Below are 18,476 nucleotides of genomic sequence, written 5' to 3'. Positions count from 1 at the left end.
TGAGATGAAAAGGTTGGGAGCAGCATCAGAGGGTTGGTAATTCCAGCCAGCTGGAGGGAGCTCAGGAATCCTGATTTCTAGACCTTTGGAGGCTCATTTTGCCTGTCCTGTGTCTGAGGGGCAGTCCAGGTGGATGGAGGAACCCAGGCCGTAGCTTTGGGGTCTAGCTCTGTGCCCCTCCAGGCCTTTTCTAGTTTCACCACCTGGGAGCTGTGTGACAATCAGCAGTTCATTCAGCATCTCTGTTTCTTGGCTGCCTCACCTATAAAATAAGGTTATTGTAAGATTAAATGAGATAATTGATTAAAGCATTTCACAACACCGGGACCATGGTATATGTACCTTAATAGCTATTAGTAATATTATTGGTTTTTTTTTTAATCTCTGGGGGGAGGAGGCAGCTAATCTCGTATAAGCCGCTGTCTCAGTTGGCCAAGAAGTTCCCACCTGTGACCAGAGATGGATCTGGAAGGCACCTGAGAGTAGCATGATGCCTGCAGGCCAAAGGAAATTCACTGCGGCCTCTGGCAAGAGGACCTTGATTTAGGGAAATTATCCCTTCACAGTGAGGGTCTTTCCCAGAGATCATTCATCCAACAGACATGTGTGGCAGGCATCTTTCTCGGTACTAATGAGAGAACAACTAATAAAGCAGACTTTCTGCTCTCATTGGAACTTACCTCCTGGTAGGGAGAAATAAGGAAACAGGAAATACCAGGCAGTGATAAATCTCTGAAGAAAATACCCCCTGAGCTTTGTAAGCCTCGAAAGAGAGGGAAGGCCTCTTGAAAGAGGTACTGTTTAAGCAGACACCTGAATGACCAGGAGCTGCCAGGCAGAAGTCTGGAGGAAGGGCACTCCAGGCAGAGTCAACAGCTCAGGCAAGCTGCTAGGGTGGGAATGACCTTGGTGTGTTTGAGGAACAAAAAAGGCCAGGGGGCTGGAGCTAGCCTGCCAGGTGGGATGGAGAGTATTAAAGATGTGTGGGAAGCAGGCAGGTGCCAGACCAGAAGGGCCTCTTTGTAGATCAGGGAGCGGAGTTTGGGTTTTATTCACATAGCACTGAGAAATCATTAACGGGTTCTAAGCAGCATATTGTGTGATTTACATTTTGAAAGGTGATTCTTTACGATGCCCGAAATTCGCTTTTAAACAATACAGGAAAAGGGGAAGTGGTGAGGATACAGATGAAACAAGACTGACCATGAGTTTGGGGACTGTTGAAGCTGTATGATAAGTAACAAAGGGGTTCCTTATATTGTTGGGTCTACTTTTATGTATGTTTGGCATTTTTCATAATTGAGAATTAAATGCAAGATCATTCTGGGTGGACAGAGGGGCAGTAGTAGAAACGGAGGCCAACGTGGAGTCTGTTGCACTAGTTCAGGAAAGAGATGGTAATGGTTTGGGCCACGGCTGTGCTGGTGGAGATGAGAATAAACAGATGGGTGAGATGCTCGCTTGAGAGGTTGCTGTCGAATTGCCTATGGGTGGGGGCAAAAGGAAACTTGGGTTTTTAGACTCAGCAACCAGATCAATGGTGGTACCAAATTTTGAGACAGAAGATGGGGAGGAGCAAGTTCAGAGGAGAAGTAGAGTTCTGATTTTGGACTTGTTGAGTTTGAAGTCTGTTAGACACTAAGGAAGCTTCAAGTTGGCAAATGGGTACTTGAATCAGGTGCTCAGGAGAAGAGGGGCTGGAGTATCCAGAGAATCAACTGCCTGACCGGGTGTCTCCCCTGCCACCTCACAGCGCCAGTCTCTCCGTGTTTTCCCATAGGGTCCTGGCTGTCACGCTGAAATGAACCCCCAGCTCTCCTCCGTCTGCCATGGCCACCCTTAACGCATCCTCGACCGCCAGCACCGCCCCGTCCCCTGGGCACAATGCCCCGTCCCCGCCTCCGGACACCTCCTCCCCCAGCACCCCCTCTGATCCTGTCACCAAAGATCCCCCTGCTGCTCCCTCCACCTCTGAGAACATGAGGTCCTCAGAGCCAGGGGGGCAGCCCCTGGAGTCAGGCTGTGGCCTCATCCCACCAAAGGAGATAGGGGAGCCCCTAGAAGAGCCTGGCTGTGGGGGCTTCCCATCGAAGGACCTGGGGGTGGAAGAGGACAAGGAGCAGGAGGAGGAAGGAGGAGGGCTCCCTCCTGTGAACCTCAGTGACCACTTATTCTTCACAGCTGGCGGTGAGGCCTGCCTAGTGGCCAAGCTGTCCCTGCCAGGTGGCAGTGAACTCCTGTTACCAAAGGGCTTCCCCTGGGCTGAGGCAGGCGTCAAGGAAGAGCCCAGCCCACCCCTCCTTGCCCACCCGCCCCCTGCACACCTCACTGCCCTTCACATCCAACATGGCTTTGACCCAGTCCAAGGCTTTAGCTCTTCTGACCAAATTCTGTCCCACGATACCTCAGCGCCATCTCCGGCCACTTGTGAGGGAAGGGATGGAGCCTTCTGGAGCTACCAGCTGGCTCCACACCCACCCGGAGATCCCAAAGATGGCCCCATGGGGAGCAAGGGAGGAGACCCCAGGGCACTCTTCTGGCTCTGCCTCCTGTGCCGCCTGGGTTTCAGCAGGCCCCAGGCCTTTGTGGGTCACATGCAGTCTCATGGGGTGACGCTAACCCCCGCTCAACACCAGGGCCTGCTGGGCAATCCAGCCGTGCTCCAGCAGGGGGGTGAGGGCTACGTGGCCCTCCTAAGCTTTCTGGAACCAAAAGCGCCTGCTCGCCCCCCTTTAGAGATACCCCTTAACAACAGCGGCACCGGGAACATGGAGGCGAATGCAGCCCAGACCGAAGATGGTCCCCCTGAGGCAGAAGCCCAGGCCCCTGTCCTGCCCGTGGAAGAAGTCATGGCCCTCAGCCCACCCTCCCCTCCAACCACCCCGGCCACCTGGGACCCCAGCCCAACCCAAGCCAAAGAATCGCCAACGGCGGCAGGCGAGGCAGGGCCGGATTGGTTCCCCGAGGGGCAAGAGGAGGATGAGGGGCTCTGCCCCCCACTCAACCAAAGCTCACCCACCTCCAAGGAGGGGGGCACTCTCCCTGCCCCTGTGGGCTCCCCCGAAGACCCCAGTGACCCACCCCAGCCCTATCGCCTAGCTGACGACTATACCCCTGCCCCGGCAACCTTCCAGGGCCTCAGTCTGTCCAGCCACATGTCTCTGCTACACTCACGCAACTCCTGCAAGACGCTCAAGTGTCCCAAGTGCAACTGGCACTACAAGTACCAGCAGACCCTGGACGTGCACATGCGGGAGAAGCACCCCGAAAGCAACAGTCACTGCAGCTACTGCAGTGCCGGGGGGGCCCACCCCCGCCTTGCCCGGGGAGAGAGCTACAACTGCGGCTACAAGCCCTACCGCTGCGACGTCTGCAACTACTCCACCACCACCAAGGGCAACCTCAGCATCCACATGCAGTCCGACAAGCACCTGGCCAACCTGCAGGGCTTCCAGGCGGGGCCCGGCGGGCAGGGGAGCCCCCCAGAGGCAGCGCTCCCACCCTCCGCGGGGGACAAGGAGCCCAAGACCAAATCGTCCTGGCAGTGCAAGGTGTGCAGCTACGAGACCAACATCTCCCGCAACCTGCGCATCCACATGACCTCAGAGAAGCACATGCAGAACGTCCTCATGCTGCACCAGGGGCTGCCGCTGGGGCTGCCGCCGGGGCTGGTGGGGCCAGGCCCCCCTCCCCAAGCCGGGGGTGCGCCCACCACCCCCCCGGAACTCTTTCAGTATTTCGGACCGCAGGCCATAGGGCAGCCTCAGGCTTCCTTGCCTGGCCCCGGACTGAGGCCAGACAAGCCCCTGGAAGCGCAGCTGCTTCTCAATGGCTTCCACCACCTCGGAGCGCCTGCCCGCAAGTTCCCCACACCTGGTAAGTTAGTTCCCTGGGCGCTCTTCCCTTCCCCAGAGCCAGACTCGCTTCCCTGCTTCCTCCCAAGGGCCAGACCCGCCCCACCTTAGGTCACTCCAGCTCCGTCAACACCCACCCCGCATGTTCCCACAGAGCAAGCCAACCTGGGACCACTAATCTGTCTCTGTCCCCTAGCCCCTGGCAGCTCCTCCCCGGACGCCCACCTGCCTCCAAGTCAGCTCCTAGGCTCCTTGTCTGATGGGCTGCCCACCTCGCCACCCCCAGATGACAGCCCATCCCTGAAGGTGTTCCGCTGCCTCGTGTGCCAGGCCTTCAGCACAGACAGCCTGGAGCTGCTGCTCTACCACTGCAGCCTGGGCCGGAGCCTCCCGGAGGCCGAGTGGAAGGAGGTGGCCGGCGACACCCACCGCTGCAAGCTCTGCTGCTATGGCACCCAGCTCAAGGCCAACTTCCAGCTCCACCTGAAGACCGACAAACATGCTCAGAAGTACCAGCTGGCGGCCCACCTGAGGGAGGGGGGTGGGGCCATTGGCACCCCCTCCCCAGTGCCCCTGGGAGATGGGGCTCACTATGGGTCTGTCCCCCACCTGCACCTGCGCTGCAACATCTGTGACTTTGAGTCCAACAGCAAGGAGAAGATGCAGCTGCATGCTCGGGGCGCAGCCCATGAAGAAAACAGCCACATCTATAAGGTGAGAGTGGAGCCAGAAGGATCTGAGATTTGAAGGGTCCAGCACAGAGCCTCTAGGGGAGAGGAAAGGAAAAGGAGACGGGGGGGGGGGGGGGTGGAGCCCGGAGATGCAGAGTGGGAAAGTGATGTGAAAACTCAGGCGGGTGGACTTGGAGGAAAAAGGCAAGCCCACTAGGGTGAAAACTATTTGGAGAAAGATGTGGGGAAAGAGACCAAAGGATGGTGACTGCGAACAAGTGACTCCAGTACTTTATTCAGCTTTTCTGGTGTTTGGGGCTAGGGGGAGGGTTCTGTGTCTGCTCGGTCCATCTTGTCACCAGAAGTTCAAGAGGATGGACCCAGATTCCATTCACGTACCCGGAGGGAGTCCAGGACTGGTAGGAGGAAGAGGAGATGGGGAGAAAAGGCAGTAACCCTCAGGTGGCCAGAGGAAGGAAAAGGAGGGCTCAAGAGGGAGGAAGGGATGCTGGCTGTCAGGCTCCCCTGGGGGAGGCAAAGGAGTCCCCTGAGATCTGAGGGTGGCTATCCCTTCTGGACCTGAGCAGCCTCTTTCCCTGCTTCCAGTTTCTGTTGGAGATGGAGGGGGCAGCGGCGGGGGCGGAGCTGGGGCTGTTCCGCTGCCTGCTGTGTGCCTGGGAGACACCTTCCCGCCTGGCGGTGCTGCAGCACCTGCACGCACCGGCCCACCGCGACGCCCAGGCCCAGCGGCGTCTGCAGCTGCTGCAGAGCGGCCTCACGGCCGACGAGGGGCTCTCGGCTCTTCAGGGCATCCTGAGCTTCAGCCATGGGCAGCTCCAGACTCCCGGTGAGGAAGAGGGGACTGGAGAGGGAGGGGAGCCAGGGTGGGAGCTGGGGGCGGAGGAGAAAGCGGCCCCAGATGGAGAAATGGGTCTGTGCACCATCCAGAGCAAGTGGAAGGGAAGCTCAAACCGATTCCAGGGCCATCGGGGCAGCTGAGTGAAGAGGGAACAAGAGGCTGTTGGAGGGAGGGGCCAGAGAAGAGCAGGGATTTTGCCAGGTGGAGAAATCGCGAACAGGAAGGGAGGTGATTCTGAGTAGTGATGCGTAGTGACCGCTGTGCTGGCAGTGCTGGGGGTCAGGGGCGGGGGCAGGAGACAGTCAGGAAGGAGAGAGAAGGGAGAGAACCCAGAAAAATAGAAACCACTTCGTGCTGGGCCAAAACCTGCCAGAAGGAGATGAGAGCTGTGGGCATGGCCCGCAGGCAGCAGGACGGGAAGCCCTTGATGAGCTCCCCAGCCTCTTCCTGTCTCCTAGGAGGTCTTCAGCCTGAAGGCTGGGCTTAGGGACCCCTTAGGCAGCTGAGGTTGGACCAGCAGAGACCTGGAACAGCCTGCCAGGCACCACTGATCGAGAGGGTGCAGAAGAGCCTAGAAAGGGGCTGTCAGGTGGGCACAGGCATCTGGGCTTGACAGAGGCCGGCAGTGGGCGAGGGTGAGGGCCTGGGCAGCAGGAACCCGGAGCAGGCAGCATTGACTGGTGCTAATTGAATTGCCAATACGCTGGCTGGAGTTAAGTGCCGGAGGGGCCCAGATCAATAGCTAACGATCCTGGCGCAGGGCTGAATGGAGTTAAGGAACTTTAACACTTTAATTAGGCCGCCACCGAAAATAAATTCCTACACATCTGTCAATTCTTGCTTGAGTGGTAATCTCCTCTCCTAGCGAGACCCACCGCCTCCTGCTCGCCGCAGCTGCCCCCACTCAACCCCACGTTCCCTCTTCGGTGCCCCTCACTCGACATTTCTGGGCTCCCTGCTTCCAGGATTAGTCAAGACAGGAAGCTGAGTTTGGTCTTGTCCAGTTTCTGTCGCCTACTGCTGGACCTGTCATCTTTCAATGACGGGGGCTAGACTCACAGAGATGATTTCTTGGGCCCTCTCGGTTCTCACACTGTGATTTCTTTTTGGCGGCTTTTTGTCCTCTCCTGCCTGTGGATTCATCTCTGCATTTTTTTCCTTCCTGCCTGGCTACTTCCTCTACCCTGCTGTCCTCCTTTCCCTGACACTTCATCCTTTTAACCTGACTTTCTTCTCATCCTCCACAGGGAAGGCTCCCATCACCCCGTCAGCTGAGCCACCCACCCCTGAGAAAGATGCCCAGAATAAGACCGAACAGTTGGGTGAGTTGCTTTTCTGGTCCGTTTTTCTTCCATCCCTTACCCCTCCCCACCCCCGCAATCCTCATACATTTTGAGATGTTCACAGGACCTTGTGGGGATCCAGATGTCCAGCAAGGTCTCCTGTGCAGAAGGAGCTAAAGTGATCAAAAGAAGAGGTTCATCAGGGAAGGGGGGCAGAGCCACAGAAAGCTGGGTGCTTCTGGCCTCTATGAAGACCCAGACCTGTCCGTCCTGCTCACCTGGGGTCAGCCCTGCTGAGCCTCCTCTCCCTGTACTGAGAACAATCCCCTACTTTCCTGCCCTTTCTCCTGAGCCCACCCCCTACCTTGGAGGCACTCTACCACAAATCAGGTCATCTTAAGGGCCAGGGGTCTGTGAAAGGAAGAGGGAGGGCTGTTAAGAGTTTTTAAATCTCTCCCTTTATCTCCAGCTTCTGAAGAAGCAGAGAACAAGACCGGCCCTCCTGGAGACAGTGCCAGCCAGACCACGGTCAGAACTGGGGTAGCTGGGACGACCTGCTGGGGAGGGGATCTGACTTTACTGAGATCTGCTCACCTTCTAAAGGCTGCATTTGTAATTAGTAAAGCTTTAAAGAGATTTCAGACCAAAGGTAGACCTAGTTTTGTCACACCTGTGACTTCTGTCACTCCAAACACATTTCAGAAATGGCACCTAGGCCTAGTTACAGATGTGAGCACCAGCAGAGCTGGCCCTGTTGAGGGGAGCACAGAGGGAGGTGACAGGAAGGTGAAAGTTTGACGGAGAGGTGGAGAGAGAAACTGTATGGAGGGGAAGAAAGATTAGAAGTAGGGGGAGGGAGGGAGGAAAGAAAAGAAATGAAAAGAGAAAGGCAAAAACAAAACACTAGCTGCTGCCCGGCTCTTTATTCCTTCCTGTTGGGAGCAGAAAGATGAGATGTGGAATTTCGTCTCCTACAGAGAGCCCCGACCCAGGGTGGAACTGTCCTGGCACCTTCTTTCTGAGGGGAAAGGAACTGACCCAGATGGTCCACCCTGACAGCTAGCTCTGCCAAAAGGTCTCAGTGTCTTCAGGACTCGGGCCTCTGCCTGACCCAGGGATGGCCCAAGAGGCGTGTAGCTCTGTGGCCTGAAAGTGCTGATTCTGAGGGGATTCCCTGCCTCTGGCCTTGAGATGCCACCCTGCGCCTCACTGCTCTCCTAACTGGTCTGCAGGGTGTGTTGTTCTTGCAATAAGCAGGGTTGCTGCATTACTGCCAGCTGCTGCAGCAATGGCTTCTGTCCTCAGCTGCCCTTCTTCCTAACTCCTATTCCGTCCAACAGACCTATGCCAGGCATCCGCTCTTAGGGCTCGGTGCATTGAGTGTCTGGATCCCTTTCCTTTATGGCCATCTCCTCCCTGACACTCGGGCCTGGACCAGTGGCACAGGCGACGGGAGAGGACGTGAGCATGGGAGACAGAAGTGCAGGCTGGAGGTCAGGCAGTCAGGTGACTGAGGCGGAAGCACAGCCCCCCCCCCAAGCTTCCCAGCTCCACCCTCTGGAGGTGTGGGCGGGAATGCGCCAACAGAGCCAGGCCAGGATTTTCCTGGGCCACTGGGGGAGCTGTGGTGTTTGTTTACATTAAAACGGGAAGGAAAAAAAAAGAAGGAAAAGTAAGTGGGAGCTGCTGAGCCTCTGAGGGAGAATGAGCCGGCTTCTGGGAGGACAGGTAGGGAGGGCCCACTTCATGAGGCGCTCCGTTCAGGGACTCTGGAGAGGCAGAGTGGGCAGGGACTGGGGAGCCTCTGGGTCCAGGAAGCGCCGGAGGGAAGGGGAGCTGTTTCATGGAGAAGATATGGGCAGGGTTGGGGCAGGTAAGAAAATTTAATCGGGGGAGGGCCATCCTGTGGGCTAGAGAACCGAGTAGGGCAGCAGAGGCAGGGAAGAGAGTAGCCAGGCTGGAGGAAGAGGACAGGACAAAGAAGGAAGGCAAGGTGGCAGCCCAGCCGCGGCCTTTGTCCCAGTCTGAGGGAAGCGAGGGAGGAGCCTGCTCTCAGGACGGGGGCTCGCCCCTCCTACGTGGGGAGTGTGTCCCGGAACCCAAGCGCTGAGCGATGGAGGGGTCCCACCCTTCCCTGACACCTCCTGCACTGCCCATGTGCCCGCAGGTGTTCTGCTGTCCGTACTGCAGTTTCCTGAGCCCCGAGTCCGACCAGGTGAGGGCTCACGCCCTCTCCCAGCATGCAGTGCAGCCCAAGTACCGCTGCCCGCTGTGCCAGGAGCAGCTGGTGGGCCGGCCAGCCCTCCACTTCCACCTCAGCCACCTGCACAACGTGGTGCCCGAGTGTGTTGAGAAGCTGCTGCTTGTGGTGAGTACAGGCTGGGGGCCGACCCGGGCCGAGGGGAGGCAGAGATGATGGTGTCTGTCTAGGCAGCTGTGTGTTGTGGGGAGGGGGTGGGGAGGGCAGTGGCTCTGCACTGATCTGAAGGGGGAGTTTCGGGCTGGAGGGAACCTCAGAGCTGAACTTGTCTAGCAGCCTCTGAGGAAGCGCTACTGGGCCCCGAGAAGAGCTGTTCCACTGCAGGCGTGGCTGCCATACAGAGGTGGCAGCCAAGGCCTTCTCCTCTGTGGCGAAAGCAGGAATTAGGTGGGAGGTTTGTCCAAAGAGGGGACGGGAGCCCCGGAAGGGGGCTTGGCACAGACACAGAGCAGGGGGTTGGAGTGGCCTCAGGCAGAGGGGAAGGCACTAGGATTTCTTCCATTGCAGGCCACAACTGTAGAGATGACCTTGACAACCAAAGTGCTGCCCGGGCCCACTCTCAGCCCTCAGGGTGATGGCCCCGAGCCTCCTGCTCCTGGGCCAGAGCCCATGCCCAGCAGAAACCAAGCAGTAGGTAAGGAAGGGGATGGCCGACCTCCCAAGGTGGCAGGAAAAGGGCACCTGGGCTCCTCAGACCAAGAAGGTCTGAAGACAATGGAGGCAAGGATGAATTGCCCTAGATATCGAGTGGGTGGGGTCGGACTTAGAAAAGGTTACCCTCTCATTGCGCCCCCTTCTCTCTCCCCTAGAAGGCCCTCACCTGACCCCGGAAGCCAGTCCCGATCCTCTTCCTGAGCCTCCCCTGCCCTCAGCTGAGGGCCCCGACAAGCCCATGGGAAGCCCTGACCAGCCCCCTTCTCCAGCCCCATCTCCGGCCCCTCGGACTGAGGCCCAAGCTGACGAAGTGGCTCCTCTACCCACCATGGCTGAGGAGGAAGAGGGGGCTGGCGGGGAGCCCCGCCCAGCAGAGCCAGCTCCAGCTGACTCTCGCCACCCTCTGACCTATCGGAAGACCACCAACTTTGCCCTGGACAAGTTTCTTGACCCTGCCCGGCCCTATAAGTGCACTGTGTGTAAGGAGTCCTTCACGCAGAAGAACATCCTCCTGGTCCATTATAACTCGGTCTCCCACCTGCACAAAATGAAGAAGGCTGCCATTGACCCCTCCAGCCCTGCCCGGGGAGAAGCCAGCACCGCGCCCACCACCGCTGGGGCCACAGACAAGCCCTTTAAGTGCACAGTCTGCCGGGTCTCCTACAACCAGAGCTCCACCCTGGAGATCCACATGCGCTCCGTCCTGCACCAGACTCGCTCGAGGGGAGCCAAGACTGACACCAAGGCTGAGGGGCCAGAGCGTGGCCCGGAAGAGCCCAAGGAAGGCGAGACTGAGGGGGAGGTGGGCACTGAGAAGAAGGGCCCTGATCCTGGGGGCTTCATGTCTGGATTACCCTTCATATCCCCTCCTCCACCTCCCTTGGACCTGCACCGATTCCCAGCCCCCCTCTTCACCCCACCGGTCCTGCCCCCCTTCCCTCTGGTGCCCGAGTCACTGCTGAAGCTCCAGCAGCAGCAGCTGCTCCTGCCCTTCTACCTCCATGACCTCAAGGTAGGGCCCAAGCTGGCACTGGCTGGGCCTGCGCCCCTGCTGTCCCTGCCGGCTGCCGCCCCTCCACCCCCACCCCCGCCCCCTAAGGCCGAGCTGGCTGAACGAGAGTGGGAGCGGCCCCCTATGACCGAAGAAGGGAGTGAGGCAGCACCCACCTCACCCCCTCACCCCATGCCCAATGAGGCAGCCCGCACCGCAGCCAAAGCCCTTCTGGAAAATTTCGGGTTTGAGCTGGTAATCCAGTACAATGAAGGGAAGCAGGCTGTGCCCCCTCCCCCAACCCCACCCCCACCAGAGGCCCTGGGGGGTGGGGACAAGCTGGCCTGCGGGGCCTGTGGGAAACTCTTCTCCAATATGCTCATCCTCAAGACGCACGAGGAGCACGTGCACCGCCGCTTTCTGCCCTTCGAGGCCCTGAGCCGTTACGCTGCTCAGTTTCGAAAGAGCTATGATAGCCTCTACCCACCCCCCGATGAGTCCCCCAAACCCCCTGATGGGTCTCTGGACTCACCTGCTCCCCAGCTGGGCCCACACTTCCTGGTCCCAGAGCCTGAGGCTGGGGGGACCCGTCCCCCTGAGGAGCGAAGCCGGGCAGGAGGACGCTGGCCCCCAGAGGAGGAAGAAAGCTCCAGAGGGAATCTTCCTCCCCTAGTGCCTGCAGGCCGCCGCTTCTCCAGAACCAAGTTCACTGAGTTCCAGACCCAAGCCCTGCAGTCTTTCTTTGAGACCAGTGCCTACCCCAAGGATGGAGAGGTGGAGCGGCTCGCAAGTCTCCTGGGCCTGGCTAGCCGTGTGGTGGTAGTGTGGTTCCAGAATGCCCGCCAGAAAGCTCGCAAAAACGCCAGTGAGGGTGGGCCCATGCCAAGCGGAGGGGGCCCTGGGGGAGCCTCTGGCTGCAGGCGCTGCCATGCCACCTTCTCCTGCGTTTTTGACTTGGTGCGGCACCTCAAGAAGTGCTATGATGACCAGCCTCCTGAAGAGGAGGAAGAGGAGGCAGAGAGAGGGGAAGAGGAGGAAGAGGTGGAGGAGGAAGACACAGAGGAGGAACAGGGCCTGGAACCTCCAGCAAAGCCGGAGGGCCCACTGCCGGAACCTACAGACAGGGAAGAGCTGAGCCAAGCAGAGGCCACAAAGCCAGGAGGCAAAGAGCCTGAAGGGAGGGCCCCTCCCTCGCCTTCCCCAGTCCACAACTGTGACCAGTGCGCTGTGTCCTTCCCCAGCCAGGACCTCCTGACCAGTCACCGCCGACTCCATTTCCTGCCATCCGTGCAGCCCAGCGCTGCCCCCCACCTCCTAGACCTTCCCCTGCTGGTGTTTGGGGAGCGAAACCCCCTGGTGGCAGGCACTCCACCAGTGCCGGGGCCACCCCTCAAACGGAAGCACGAGGACGGCAGCCTGTCCCCCACGGGCAGTGAAGCCGGGGGTGGGGGGGAGGGTGAGCCCCCCAGGGACAAGCGCCTGCGCACCACCATCCTGCCCGAACAGCTGGAGATCCTGTACCGCTGGTACATGCAGGACTCCAACCCCACGCGCAAGATGCTGGACTGCATCTCCGAGGAGGTGGGACTCAAGAAGCGAGTGGTGCAGGTCTGGTTCCAAAACACCAGGGCTCGGGAGAGGAAAGGCCAGTTTCGAAGCACCCCTGGGGGAGTGCCCAATCCGGCAGTCAAGCCCCCCATCACACCCAGCCCTGCACCCTTCCCCAAGTTCAACCTCCTGCTGGGCAAGGTGGATGATGGGGCTGGAAGGGAGGCCCCAAAGAGGGAAGCACCTGCTTTCCCCTACCCCACAGTCACCCCTGCTGCCGGGCCCCTGCCTTTCCTACCACCTGGGAAAGAGGCCACCACCCCGACACCAGAGCCACCTTTACCTCTCCCACCTCCCCCACCACCCAGTGAGGATGAGGGTCCAGAGGAACCATCTAAAGCTTCTCCAGAGAGTGAGGCTTGCAGTCCATCTGCAGGGGATCTAAGTGATTCGTCAGCGTCTAGCCTGGCTGAACCAGAGTCCCCTGGGGCTGGAGGGACCAGTGGGGGTCCAGGAGGAGGGGCCGGAATTCCAGACGGAATGGGGCAGCGGCGCTACAGGACCCAGATGAGCAGCCTGCAGTTGAAGATAATGAAAGCCTGCTACGAAGCCTACCGCACCCCCACCATGCAGGAGTGTGAGGTGCTGGGGGAGGAGATCGGGCTGCCCAAGAGAGTCATCCAGGTCTGGTTCCAGAATGCTCGTGCCAAGGAAAAGAAGGCCAAACTGCAGGGGGCAGCAGCTGGGGGGGCTGGGGGCAGCAGTGAGGGCCCCTTAGGAGTCCAGCGCACCGACTGCCCCTACTGTGACGTCAAGTATGATTTCTATGTCTCCTGCCGAGGCCATCTGTTTTCCCGCCAGCACTTGGCCAAGCTCAAGGAGGCCGTCCGAGCCCAGCTGAAGAGTGAGAGCAAGAGCTATGACCTGGCCCCAGCACCCGAGGCACCTCCAGCTCCCAAGGCTCCACCTGCCACCACACCTGCCTCTGTGCCCCTTGGGACTGCCCCAGCTCTGCCTCGCCTGGCCCCGGTCCTCCTGTCTGGTCCAGCTCTGGCCCAGCCCCCGCTGGGCAGCTTAGCTCCTTTCAGTTCAGGTGAGTGGGAGGTTGGGAGGAGTTGGACTTCAGAGGGCATCTCCCTCTAAAGACTAGCCTTTCACTTTCCTTCTTGACTCCGCCTATCTCCAGTCCCCTCCCTGGCCTCCCTTTGTTTTGGTTCATGGGGGAGGGAAGGGAGGGGTGGGAGCATGGAACCTAGGTGGTGGGAATGCGGAATGTCTGGCTGGAGGTGGCCTATAGCAGGAAAAGTGATGGTACCACAAAGTGGCTAATCATTCAACACTTTATCTTCCTAGGCCCTGCAGCCTCCTCAGGCCTCCTTGGCCTCGCCACTTCAGTCCTGCCTGCTACCACAGTGGTCCAGACTGCTGGCCCCGGCTGCCCCTTACCTCAGAGACCTATGCCTGACCAAACCAACACCTCCACCGCAGGCACCAGTGACCCTGCCCCAGGCCTGCCTACTGAACCCTCTGGGGACAAGGTCTCTGGTGAGCGAAAGCCAGTTGCAGCCCCCACCAGCTCCTCCACTGACGCCCTCAAGAACCTCAAAGCATTGAAGGCCACTGTCCCAGCCCTGTTAGGGGGCCAATTCTTGCCCTTCCCGTTGCCCCCTGCAGGGGGGGCCACACCGCCAGCTGTCTTTGGCCCCCAGTTACAGGGGGCCTACTTCCAACAGCTCTATGGCATGAAGAAGGGGCTGTTTCCCATGAACCCCGTGATACCTCAGACCCTCATTGGACTGCTCCCCAACACCCTCCTCCAGCCACCGCCCCAGCCCCCCGAGCCCACGGCCACAGCACCTCCAAAGCCGCCTGAACTGCCCGCTCCAGGGGAGGGCGAGGCCGGGGAGGCCGACGAGCTGCTGACGGGCAGCACTGGCATCTCCACCGTGGATGTGACCCACCGCTACCTGTGCCGCCAGTGCAGGATGGCATTCGACGGGGAGGCCTTGGCCACTGCTCACCAGAGATCCTTCTGCTTCTTTGGGCGGGGCTCTGGGGGCTCCGTGCCCCCACCACTGCGGGTGCCCATTTGCACCTACCACTGCCTGGCATGTGAGGTGCTGCTGAGTGGGCGCGAAGCCCTGGCCTCGCACCTGCGCTCCTCGGCCCACAGGCGCAAGGCGGCCCCGCCCCCAGGGGGCCCACCTGTCACCGCCACCAATGCCACCACTGCCGCCACGGCTGCTGTGGCTTTTGCCAAAGAGGAAGCAAGATTACCTCACACGGACTCCAACCCAAAAACTACTACTACCTCTACACTTCTAGCTTTATAAACAGATAAACCAAGATTCAGGGGAAGGGAAGGCCTCTGGCTCCTCTTACCCCAAGGGGTGTTGGGTGGGAGCTCAAATCCCTCACCCCACCCCTGGCTCCGCCCACCTCGTGGGAATCTTTCCATTCCCACCCTCAGTGGGCTTCACACACCCCACCTCCAGCAGAGGCCTGCCTCCTCCCCCACCCCCACAGACACACTGATCCTACGCAAATCCTCGCCCTTCCTCATGGGCACACACACCCATCTTGCCATCCTGATTGCTTATTCAGGCTGCCCTGCCCACCAGACACAAAAACTGCCCTGGGTTTCATCTTCCTACAACCTCTTTCCTACTGAATTCCCAGTCATCCCTCCAACTCCTATAAACCTGCAAATACATGTTATCCCATGCAGTTCCACTGAATGAGAAAACACCAAAAAAAAAAAAAAGAGAGAGAGAGAAGAAAGGAAAAAGAAAACCCAAGACTAAGAAGGGGGAAGGAAAATAAACTTCTGCCACTCCCCCTTCCTACCCGCTCCCGCGCTGTCTAGAGCACCATACAGCTCACAGACTCCAAATACCCAGCTGGCTCCCAAGGTTGGAGCCTGAGATGGGCAGGGAGCCCACAAAACTCTAACCAAACTGGAGGTTGGCGGGGAGAAGTGCTCCCAGCTCACTCTCCTCACATCCTTCCCTCCTCACCCTCTCCTCCCCTGACAGGGGAACCCCTGTGGCCTGGACTCTAGGTGAAGCCGCTGCCAGGAAACCCTCTGCCAACCCCTACCCTGCACCCTGGGAACTACAGTAAATTATTCTCAAAGGCTTTAAACACAGAGATACTCTCAGCAGCCGTGGGCCTGCCCCTTGTCCCAGCCCTGCCATGTGGGGGTCCAGCCTCCGGGACCGGCGCTGCCCACCAACGGCAAATCCAAAGTTCTTTAAAAAAAAAAAAAAAAAACTGAAACACACACAACCAAAAAAAAAAAAAAAAAAAAAAACCGAGAGCGAGCACGCAGGAGAGAGAGATGAGAGACCAGAGGAATGAACTAATGAAAAACAAACTTGGAAAGTACAGAAATGAAAAAAAAAAAAAAAGCCTGAAAACTCTCCCATCAAACAAGTGGTGTTTTTCCTGTTTGTGTCACTCCCCACCCCACCCCATTTAAAGGGTCTCTCTGAACCACATTGTCTCTGGAAGATCAAATAGCTGTAAGTCCTTGCCTGGGTACAGTGGTCCTCGAGACTGACAGCAGTGCAGCCAGGCCTGGCCTCAGAGGCAGGAGCTGGTAATGGGGAAAAGAGCCCGGAGGCTGGGGAGAGACATGTCCTCGCCCCCTGATTTGAGTCTTAATCAGGGCAGGTAACATCCCCTCTTTCTCAGCTGTGGGTTAGAAAAATCACTGTAACTTGGTCTCAGGAGGAAAGGGGTGGACTGGATGGGGCAGTTTGGTTTCTGAATCTTGAGTTTGCTCCCCTTTCACGCAGCTGCCACAGTCTCAGTCACTTTCACAAACCTCCTATTCCCTTCCTGGTGCCCCCTTCAGATTTCTGGTACTTCTTGAACATTTTGGCCTTTGTGGGCACCCTTATTCCCCTTCTGTGTTCTTCCTGTGCCACCCCATCCCCTGCCCCTGCTTCCTCCAGCCTGGCCCACCTCCGGGAAGGACTCCCAAAATGAGTCAGGGCCCCTCTGTGGGGGTCTAGAACTGATGACAGCTGAGGGGATGAGGAGGACAAGGAGATGACCAAAGCACAAGGTGAAGCTTTGACAGTGATATCACCAAGGGAACCAACAGATGAGGAATCAGGGATCCTACAAGAGGGATCCCCACCTCTAACCAAATTGTTTCTGGAGGCATCAAGTGGTAACTCTGGCAACCCCTAAGCCCAACTAAAGTGGCACTGGGTGGAGAAGCAGGTGTTTCAGCAAAGAAGAGCCTACAAAAATCCCTCAGTCCTCCAGGCAGTTTCTCCTAACACCCTTGCCGCAACCTCTCCCCTTCCTGCGTAGTCTTCTTCTAAACTCTCTCCCTTCAGATCACTCACAGAGATTCAGCCGCCCTGGGATTTAGGTTTCCTGGTCTGTCTCTGCTCTGTGAACATGTTAAGACTGAAGCAGTGGCTCATGTGCAGAAAAGATGGGAGGGGAGAGGAGGGAGGGAAAATTCAGTCCCCAGCCCTATTTGTCCTGTGAATCTCACTCTGGTCCCGTTCATTTCTAAAATGAAAAAGCTCCAACTCTAGCAAATCGGAGGTGGGGTGGATTAGTTAGTCTGACGATGCCAAAAATGCCAGTTACGAATGCAGGCAAGGAGTGAAACTGCCCGACCGTGGTCTTGTCCTTGCTGCCACCTTCCTGCACCCCTTCAGCATCTCTCTTGCACCCCTCCCTCCCTATCCTTTTCTCTCTCCTGTTGAAATTCTGTGTATAAAACTATTTTCTTAGCAGCATGTGTATGAGGAAAGAAGCTTTTTCACTCTGCTTTCTGGGAATGTGATTTGTGTATAAAAGTTGAAACCAAAACAAACAAAAAAGAAATAGGAGGAAAGAGGAAACGTTTTAAAGAAAACCTTGGCAAACACCCAGCGTGGGATGATTAGAGGCGTGGTGCCATGCATTTGAGGGATTTACAGCCAGGGCAGGTTGGCTTTAGTTCAAACTATGCATATTTTCACCAAGAGTTAATAGAGCCAGAAATCCCTCCTCTTGACCTTCAATGTGGTATCTTACACCCAGATACCCTGGCCTGGACACACCATGTGCAGTCACTGTTGTGGATAGGAGCTGCCTAAGCAGCTGTCCTTCCCAGGAACCCTGTAATCTGGGGGACAAAAGATCCTGGCTGACCGATGACTTAGGCAGGCAGTCAACATGCTTCTGGAGGGCACACCATTCCGTGCTCCCAGTGGCTGGAAGCGTTCCTCCCCAAGCCCTTTCTCAGACCACAAGTCCTCAGCAGCAGCACTCCCACTCCAGAGACTCACAGTGAGCAGGTGGTTTTGGGGGACAGAGGCCAAGTTGGCGCAGCCCTACCTGGAACACTAGAGGTGAGCACCAGGTCACCCAGGTTATTACGCATTGCTTCTGTGGGGCAGTAAACCCACCTCGAGCATGTGGCATGTCCACATCTATCTTGGAGTCCTCTCCCCTCCCCCCAGCTCAAAAGCGAGCCTGAGTCAAGGGCTCATACGGTTGGTCTGCCATGGCTTGGGGCAAAGGTCTAGAGTTTCTGACACGTGGGTCCTAAAGCATCCAAATTCTGGTCTACCCTATTTTGTGTTAGGGTCAGTACCAGGAGGAGGAGGTGGAAATGATCCTGGCTGTCTTTGCTCTAAACCAGAACCTGTGTGGGAATGGCTTAAGGTATCCAATTCTCAAATAAGAACAAAAAGTCCGTGGAAGAATGTGAGAAAATCTGAAGCCTTAGTGGCCAAATAGGGCAGAGTCTTCAGTAGGACCACAAAAAGAAACCTATTCTTCCTCTGACCCTCTAGCCCCTGAAGTGGACATACAGACGCACACACAGGAACCAAGAAAGCCAATTACTCCCAGGACAGTGGCACCCACCTGCCTAATTCCTATTTGTCCCTTAACCATTTTCAGGGTTTACAGACCAGATCACTTCTTCCCCAAATCTTCACCACCCTGATATGAGACACATTTGCTCGTCTAATCATTCATCCCTCTACAGATAAGATATTCACACCTGAAATATAGTGCTCTGTGTATATAACTGCACCAATGAAACAAGCAAGCACACCGTCAGACACAGCAGCAGGGATACACACAGGGGCCAGCAAGGTCGGTCCCATGGGCATACAGGCACCAGGGCCATGCCCCAGACCCATCGACTACACTCCCATTAAGTAGAAACACTCCCTACACAGTAATTTTCTTCACACAACAGGAGGTAGGAAAATCATATAAACAGAAAGGTAACCAGTGTCAGGAAGGGTGATGAAATGTTGAACATTGATCCATGGGAAAGGACCTTAAATTCCTCTGGAGTGTGATGCTAAGGAGGGGAGGGAGGTAGAAGA

At 57.5% G+C, this 18,476-nt stretch overlaps 1 protein-coding gene across 2 annotated transcripts in view; it reads left to right on the top strand.

The window, feature by feature from the left end:
• ZFHX2 (zinc finger homeobox 2) overlaps positions 1-15,407 on the top strand; it is a 28,929-nt gene extending 13,522 nt beyond the window's left edge. The window contains exons 2-10 of one of the 2 annotated variants that reach the window (XM_072962849.1): positions 1,781-3,876; positions 4,051-4,568; positions 5,132-5,372; positions 6,632-6,706; positions 7,137-7,195; positions 8,835-9,035; positions 9,435-9,561; positions 9,737-13,213; positions 13,474-15,407. In XM_072962849.1, coding sequence (XP_072818950.1) covers positions 1,830-3,876; positions 4,051-4,568; positions 5,132-5,372; positions 6,632-6,706; positions 7,137-7,195; positions 8,835-9,035; positions 9,435-9,561; positions 9,737-13,213; positions 13,474-14,453 — 7,725 coding nt within the window. In that variant the 5' untranslated portion in view covers positions 1,781-1,829 and the 3' untranslated portion in view covers positions 14,454-15,407. Of the gene's footprint in view, positions 1-850; positions 3,877-4,050; positions 4,569-5,131; positions 5,373-6,631; positions 6,707-7,136; positions 7,196-8,834; positions 9,036-9,434; positions 9,562-9,736; positions 13,214-13,473 lie in introns of those variants that run through there. The other variant, XM_072962850.1, reaches the window with a different exon arrangement.
• Positions 15,408-18,476: the final 3,069 nt, after the last annotated feature.

The sequence above is a fragment of the Vicugna pacos genome, chromosome 6, assembly GCF_048564905.1.
Source record: "Vicugna pacos chromosome 6, VicPac4, whole genome shotgun sequence".
In the NCBI taxonomy this organism is placed as follows: domain Eukaryota; kingdom Metazoa; phylum Chordata; class Mammalia; order Artiodactyla; family Camelidae; genus Vicugna; species Vicugna pacos.
Note: the sequence above shows the minus strand (reverse complement) of the source record. Positions and strands in the feature narration are given on the sequence as shown.